Here is an 8,064-nt window from a genome sequence, read left to right as displayed (position 1 = left end):
AATCATAAGTAATACTAGTGACAGAGGCATTGGGGCTCAGGCATCAGGTTCTCATTTACTCCCACTACTCTGCTCGGGCAAACTTCAAATAGGATCTGCTGATTGTCTTCCTTCTTCACCTGCAAAATCGAGAAGAACAGATGAAAATGAAATCACATTATGAAAAATAAAAATAAAAAAGACACGGAGGATAGACCGATATTTAAGTGTAGTTACAAAAGCCAATTACATGGAGGATATAGTGTCAATGTGCTAAAATTTAGAAACAAGAGCGCACATAGAGGCATACGGAAAACAACCTGAATGTGCGTGTGCATTGGGAATGGCTGGAGGAATGTCTGAGCTGGGTGCGGCACCAGCACCAGGGCCCTAAATAGAGCGACCATTGTCAGATACAAGTGGAGCTTTTATAAAGAAAAACAGAGATGCAACACCACCACTTACAAGAGGTTGGAAAGGAGGAGTTCTAGTGCGAGCCCAATCAAGAACACAGTCACCAAGTTTAAAACCTGCAAAGCAAAGAGAATTGTAATGGCTATAAACCGACAAAGCTAAAAAGCATCTTCCAAGCTTATCAAGACCTTCACGGATGAAGAGGTCACGGAATATTCTCTTCAGACGAGCATAATCTGGTTCATCTTCAAACTTGAGAGAACGACAATAATTGAAGTAAGATGCAAATTCAGTAGGATAACCCCGACATAAGTCCTGCGGAAACACAGACAGAGTTAAGTTCCATAATAAAAAGGAGTCCAATCACCATATTTACGGATAAAATACCTCAATAGACGTTGAAGCCTTCTTTTCTTCAATTTTCTCACACCTCTGGCGCACAGTATCTGCTTTGATCTCTTCCCAAGGAAGACTGCAATAAATAGATGTCAAACACATGCAGGCAAAGGTAGGAGGGGGGACATTGCAGCAAAAAAAAATCACCTTCCTCGGATCATGTACATGAGAACATATCCAAGAGATTCCATATCATCCCTCCTGCTTTGTTCTATAATTTCCAAAATAGTACATCAAGTCAAAAAGACAGCAAAGTTCATCTATCCGAAGAGTGAAAATAAGGAATAAGAACACTTACCGAAACCACGGTGAGTGTAAATGCTAGCATATGTCGGATTGCCTAAAAATTGTTTGTTCTCTCTGCAGGGCCAAATACCATGTAAACTAACTGACATAATAATAAGATTAAAACAGATGCATGGGCATAAAAATAATATAATATCCTAGGACATACTGAATTAGGAAGAGAGCAGCTCTATGTTGTACCTACAATTCTAAGCTGGAAATACACACACTGCAATGTTTTCTTTAGGGAACGGAACGGGGAAGGATGTAGGGAATTCTAAGTATACTGCAAGGGAATTTTACATTAGTTTGCTTCCAATGCTAAAGAAAACTCAAAGCTTTTAAAGACGAGGGAAAAGAACACAAGGGGCAAGTGGGAATTCCATACAGGAATATCCCCCCCCCCCGGAGGAGCATTTTCAAGGGGCGAGAAACAAAGGCACTTACCTGTAAGGAATGTGTTCGTGACTGGAAGGGTTTCTGTACCTCTTGGCTAGACCAAAGTCAATAATGTAGGCCTGCATTTTAAGGGAAAACAAAATATTAAAGAAACAATAGGTCGTGCAAAATCACGGGAACAAAAGTAACAGACACAGTAATAAGAAAAGGGGACCTGATATTTATGCATTCCCGTGCCCAAAACAAAATTGCCTGGCTTGATAGATCGATGCAAAAATGATTTAGAATGAACAAATTCAATGCAATTTATCTGCAGTAAACAATAGAATAGCCATATGACCAACAACACAATTTTAAGAGGGTATAAATAAATTTTGAAGCATTAAATTAAAAAATTAACCATTTGATCTGCAAACATCAAAACATGACTGAGGGGAAGATTCCTGAAGTATGGAGATTGAAAACTGGGTCCAAGCAAATCCATGACGAGAAAATTGTAATCTGGCGTGGAGCCAAAGAACCTCGTATTTGGAATTCCAGCTACAAGAGAAGTATACCAATTATAATAATAATGCTAAGCAGAACAAACGAGAACAGAGACTAGGAATAGAAGCCAGCCATTACTTCCTCCGTGAAGAAGTTTATACAACTTTGACTCAAATAGCAACTGAGGAGGCTTTTCTTTGACACTTTCCTGCAAAAGGATTAATAAATAGAGATGGAATTGCCATTTATAATGTGAGGAAAGACAGAGACATTACAAGACTTGAATGCATGAGCAAATAAAGCAAGGAATATATTCATCTTTCTAATTTTACAAGAGATATGTTATAATAATCTTAAATAAATGTTGTTGGCATGGCTAAGACAAATGCATGCACGGCTACATATGAATCACCAACGCTACAAAGAAAGAAGACTGACCATCTTAATTGCGATCTGCTTTTTAGTCTTTATATCAAAACCTACAACACACAACAAGAAAGAAAACATCAACAAGGAACACTAATAAAAAAGAAAGAAAGAAAAGAAAAGAAAGACGATCACCAATATAGATCTCGCTGAACCCTCCTTTGGCAATTCTGATATCAAGTAGATACCTCTTACCCAAAACACGACCGTCCATTCTCAATTTCAACAAATTCTACGCTCAAGGGTCTCTCGTTTATTTTCTATCTACGGCGCTAGAGGGGAAAGGGAATTTGTGAAAAATGAATTAGAGGTTTGGGCTTTTATATGTTTAGGTGAGGAGAGAGTCACTCAGCCGTTTGCATCAGATGAGATCAACGTCTTGCGGGTCAAGTAATTGGGGTCAATCTTTTTCCATGTAAGACCCCCTAAGTTTAACGATTTTCGAAACTGTTATATATAGCCTTCATATTGTATTTTCTTTTTAAGTGTCACGACCCAAACTATTTAATCGCATGGGCACCTACCATTTCAAAATGCACAAATTCATATAGCTGAAATTAAGGCCTAGTTAATAGAAACAAACTTCAGAAATCTAAAAAACACAACAAATAAAATATTACCAGCATAAAATAATACATTTTTAACTAATTTTCAATTTCTTTCAGAACAATATTACCTTCAAATATGGGCAATTAAGTGGCAGAGAGACTAATAATTACGGTAAATTTGTGAATATTCACAAGCAAAAGTGAAATTTTCTATTAATTGAAGGTTAAATGTGTTGATCAGATATTACAAAGATCAAAATTAGAATTTATGAATAAACAAACTTCAAAATGCACCAATTCATGTAGCTGAAACTGAGATGGAAACAAACTTCACATAAGCAAAACAAAATAAATAAATAAATAAAATACCAGCACAAACTAATTACATATTTAACTAATTTTCAAATAAATACCTTAGGAATTGGAGGCCCCACATCCCATGTCAAACGAGGTCGTTTATCTATATTTCTTCGAGGAAATGGTTGAGTCTCCATAATATACTGATCTACTATACAGTAATCAGTGTTGTGAAAAAATGAGTTTAATATCTCAAAAAGAAGTTTTAAACTAGTATCTAAATTCATTGTCTTAAAAGTTTTCAAGATGAGTATTTACTCTATGTTATCCGATGAAGGCATTGAAATCTTTAATATTAATGAGCCTATTCATTCTACCTAATAAAAGACCATATTGAATAGTCATTGTATACTCTAAACGGTGGAATGACCGTTGTTAGCTCTTTACTCGTATTTATTCTTATTCAATAACAATCTTTAAAGTGTCATTACTTGGCATTCATACTGATGATGACGTTGGTTTATTATCAGATGGTCAGCCTATTGGTTGATTATCTTCCTCCTATATAATTCAAGTCCTTACATTTGGTGATGAGATAGAAATGAAGAAAACAGAAATTATTCTCCTTTCTTTCTTGGGTTTTTCACTAAAATAAATCTTTGTTAAATTTAGGCTCCTAATTTTGTACTAGAAGAGCTTGTTGAATTCTGGGGAATACACTTATACCAGATGAAATATCCTTAAGTACAGTGTCTTAATCGACATGTCTCAAGCTTTGAAGAATTCCGTGCAGTGTTCGTGATCAAGTATTTTCCGACAAGGTTCGTGGTCAAGTATTTTCCGTAAGAATTTCCAACAATCAGCAAGGAAGAAATTTAGAAAAACTTTATGCGAAAAAACGAAAATTTAACGGTCCGAAAATCAAAACCCTATGGATTGAGCAGATCTTTGAAATGAAATGAGAAAGATAAGTAAACATGGTTAGTTCATCATTGACCTTAGTTAGAGGTAGAGTGGGCTTTCGGGTTTGCTTAATTGACCCGACCCACCCGGCACGTCGTCCATGTATTAAGGGTATTGCGGTATGGGATTTGGTCCATAATTTATGGGTAACGTTTATTTGTATCGCCGGTTTTTATTAGCTAATAGATATATAATATGTGTTTAGTTTGTATATATATCTTTTCATTAATAATAACTAATTATAATATTTTATCATAAATTTCTACTATGAATATATAAAAGAAATCACAAACTGTTGTAAAGTGGATGCCCATCACATGAACTTGGGAACCAAGACTACTTGGGCACCCAGGATACTTGCCCACCAAGTATGTGTGGCCACCAAGTTGTTGCCTTATTTTAGTTTACTTGTAGAAATTATAGAGACAATAAAAATCTCTCTCTCTCCCAACTTCTTTGGCTATATCTCTTGTGTCGTGTACTTTTAATATTATTTCATAATACGTTATCAGCACGAGACTCTAATCAATTGAGGGATTGGACACCACATATATATTCCATCCACAAATTAGTCGGTCTGAAGGTATGATTTGTTATATTAATTTCTTGGTTGATTTGTTATATTAATTTCTTGGTTCTTAAAGTAATATGGATGAACGTGCATAGCTTGGAAAGCTGAAACTTCGCAAATGAAAGTTCTCTAGCTATAAATCCGCTTCCATGGTAAGTAGTGGAATTATTAAATTATGGAATTTTTTACGTTTTATATAAGGGGGTTGAAGGATAGGTATTCCTTTGGCATCACCGTTTCCTTTATACATGTTGGCAAAGTAAAATGAACTAGTATGGTTTCATGATTGGCTGAGGTAAGCGAAATCATTTCCTTATCTTTATCTTAGCAAAGAGGTTTTCTTATTGACGCTACTCCTGAGTTCTTTTCCTTAATATTCCAAGTTTGGAAAATTGACGGTGAAAAAGGCATCCAATATCTTGGTATATATTGTTATGTTACGAAGTCCTCAATCAGTGATAATATTTCCTAAGTCTCGTTATGACTAAATTTATTTATACTTATAATACCGGAAGTGATAATATTTTTATAGGCTTGTTGTGATTACAACTTAAGATGTGTTAGAGAAAAATTTTCGACATCATATATATGCCTCAATTTGCTCTTGAAGTAGCAATATCTTAAAAGAGTTTTTTTTTTTTTTTTTTTTAAATTCCATCCAACTAGGAACAAGTCCTACTTGATTGCGGGGAGGGGGGGTTGGCCTAGACCCCTACCTTGTTTATTAATCCAAAGAGAAATACAAGAAGGGGGACATACACCTGGACCTTCAGTAGGCAAAAGAGCATCTACAACTAGAAATATGCTATGAATTACCAATATAGCCATCGGCACTATTACAAAGTTGCAAATGCAGGGGTGGGGGAGGTTGTTATGAAATAGAGGACCCTTCCCCAGATATTTATGTTCAACGTGGTTCAAAGTACCAGCCAGAGTGTTTACATTTCTTGAACCTGAAGGAGGCTAAATGGAGTTTGCCCATCCATAGAGGTCCTCTAGTGATTTCGGGAAGATCTTCTTCCCTGTAGATCATCTCCTCAGTGTTTGGATTTGTAGCTACAAGCTTGGCTAGTGCGCCTGCAACTGCATTAGCTTCCCTGTAGCAGTGTATAACTTCAATGTGACAGTTCTGAATTTTCCTTTGTGTTTCTTTTATTACTCTTCTAAGGTTCCATGGTACTGTTGTTTGGCCCTTAAGCATATTCACCACGACCAATGAGTCCATCTCCAGAATAAGTTGTCCTTGTTGATATTCACAGCACCAGTTAATTCCACAAACAGCAACCTGCAGTTCACAAGAATTGTTAGTAGAGAAATCAACACTTTTAGTAAATGCCATTACCATGTCTCCATTTCCTTTTCTAACAATTCCTCCAATCCCTGCAGATTTACTACTTCCTATGAAGCTCCCATCTGTATTGAGTTTCAATTTGTTTCCTTGAGGTCTATCCCAATGGACCATCATGCTTGTGATTCTTGGTTTGTACTGTTCAACAATGTAGCACACTTTATCCCATATCCATGTTGTATCCATTTTGCTGAATTTTTCGGATATGTGTACCTGCACATTGAAAAGAATTTGGTTAGTTACCCTGAACATTGATATGTTTTTGCTATCATACCTTTTTGCATTCCTTGCTTTCCAGATTTCCCATAAGGTGTAGCAAGGTGTGATATGGAGAAGCATCTTGTAGACTTCATTCTTTGCTACTATTTGCCACCAGCAATCTAAAGCTCCTTTGGACAGTATTGGCATTGTGAAAAATCCCAAGAGGTCTGGCCACAAAGTTCCACACTTTGATGGCAAGATCACTGGTGGTAAAGACATGGTCAATAGATTCCAGTTGTGAGGTTCTGCAGCAGTTACATCTGGTATCAACTTGGATCCCAAAGCTCCTGATAATACTGTCAATAGGTAGTTTCCTTCTAATAATCCTCCACATAAAGAAGGATATTTTAAAAGGAATTCCCTTCCCCATATTTGACTGAAAATAGGTTGTTTCTGATGTCTGTCTAATGATCTTCCAAGCTGAAGCACATGAAGAATTCCCATTAGAAGTGGGGGTCCAGATACACCTATCCCTTTCATCCAAGTTGCCAATCTCAATTTCATTGATTTCCTGTACCACGCTGCCTGGTAAGTTATGAGTGAGTAGATTATGATTCCAATTATTGTCCAGGAAGAAGTGTTTCACATTTGTACTTCCAGGTTTTCTTTTTAGTTGCACTCTATTGGCCAAAGGGACCTATTTAGGCTAGTTGTCCCACCAGAAATACATATTTCCTTCATTGATTTCCCAACAGATCTTTTGTTCCACAATAGGTCTGATGTACAGTAGACTTCTCCAAGCATTGGAGTTCTTAGAGCTTATGACCTTGGCCACCATATTAGTTCTGGGACAATACTTTGTTTTCATGAATTTAGACCATAAATTGTTTATGGTCTTTAATCTCCACCATCTTTTGGCAGTGAAGGTCTTGCATATGTCAAACAGTCTCTTGAATCCCAATCCACCTTCTTCAGTAGGATAACACATTTTCTTCCAGGAACACCAATGATGCTTGTTCTTGCCTTCTCTTTTCCCCCAGAAGAAATTAGAGAAATAATCCTCTAATTGATACATAATAGTTTTTGTAGGCTCTAGGGCAGCAAATAAGTGCAGTGTTTGAGATTGGAGGATGTGTTTAATGATAAGAGCTTTTCCACTTGGAGATAGTAAGTTATTTTGCCATCCACTGGATTTGTTGATGACCTTGGTGGCTAAATCAGTGAACAGGCTTGTAGTCTTTCTACCTGTATATATAGGACTCCAGAAGTAGAAAGAATTAGTAATTATCTGAGAATTATTCTGAAGCAACGTCTTCTTGTGCTTGAGCAAAATAACGAGCTAGTGATGGACGTCGTATTTCAAGTACATCTGAATTATCAAGTTTCATTCCCCGAAGTGAATGAAGAAATACCACTCCCGGAGAGATAAAATAACAAGGAATATACATTTTATTTGTGTGGTATGAAATTAAGACGTTGCAGCACGTACTTGTCGTACGTAGAAACATATTACATAATTTTATTAAAGGACCATTCTAAGGCAAAAGGGAACATAATAGAATGCTTTCTACTATAACCACATTGATACATTTTGGTTAGTTGTTGTTGATTTCCTTAAAGGAAATAAACATTAATGTATCTCTTCCTGAAGGATGTGATTATTATATGGTTGCCACTTTGATACAAAATATTCAGATGTTAATGGCTAATCTCCTTGAAGGAGATATTTAAAATACAGAAGTTTGGAGCTT

General features: G+C 36.3%; 2 protein-coding genes across 2 annotated transcripts; both read right to left on the bottom strand.

The window, feature by feature from the left end:
• Positions 1-237: 237 nt before the first annotated feature.
• Positions 238-2,599, bottom strand: LOC132058493 (casein kinase 1-like protein 1). Its single transcript, XM_059450977.1, has 12 exons — positions 2,521-2,599; positions 2,398-2,438; positions 2,098-2,167; positions 1,874-2,013; positions 1,688-1,783; positions 1,522-1,592; positions 1,088-1,149; positions 937-1,000; positions 781-865; positions 582-708; positions 445-509; positions 238-369 (listed from the first exon to the last, which is right to left on the bottom strand). Exons 1-12 carry the CDS (start codon positions 2,597-2,599, stop codon positions 253-255), a joined length of 1,017 nt encoding a protein of 338 aa, XP_059306960.1. The 3' UTR covers positions 238-252.
• A 3,072-nt stretch (positions 2,600-5,671) lies between these two features.
• LOC132057959 (uncharacterized) lies at positions 5,672-6,877 on the bottom strand. The gene has a single exon (XM_059450534.1). It carries the CDS (start codon positions 6,875-6,877, stop codon positions 5,672-5,674), a length of 1,206 nt encoding a protein of 401 aa, XP_059306517.1.
• Between the last annotated feature and the right edge of the window lie 1,187 nt (positions 6,878-8,064).

This window comes from Lycium ferocissimum, chromosome 5, assembly GCF_029784015.1.
Source record: "Lycium ferocissimum isolate CSIRO_LF1 chromosome 5, AGI_CSIRO_Lferr_CH_V1, whole genome shotgun sequence".
Classification (NCBI taxonomy): domain Eukaryota; kingdom Viridiplantae; phylum Streptophyta; class Magnoliopsida; order Solanales; family Solanaceae; genus Lycium; species Lycium ferocissimum.
This window is presented reverse-complemented; position numbering and strand designations above follow the sequence as displayed.

What these genes read in the sequence shown, in the direction of transcription:
- LOC132058493 (XM_059450977.1), bottom strand. Translation starts at nt 2,599, where the DNA reads ATGGACGGTCGTGTTTTGGGTAAGAGGTATCTACTTGATATCAGAATT. An exon ending in GTTCAGCGAGATCTATATTG is followed by an intron (nt 2,439 to 2,520) that starts GTGATCGTCTTT and finishes TGTGTGTTGTAG; the next exon opens with GTTTTGATATAAAGACTAAA. An exon ending in TGACCTCTTCATCCGTGAAG is followed by an intron (nt 510 to 581) that starts GTCTTGATAAGC and finishes TTTGCTTTGCAG; the next exon opens with GTTTTAAACTTGGTGACTGT.
- LOC132057959 (XM_059450534.1), bottom strand. Translation starts at nt 6,877, where the DNA reads ATGAAATTGAGATTGGCAACTTGGATGAAAGGGATAGGTGTATCTGGA.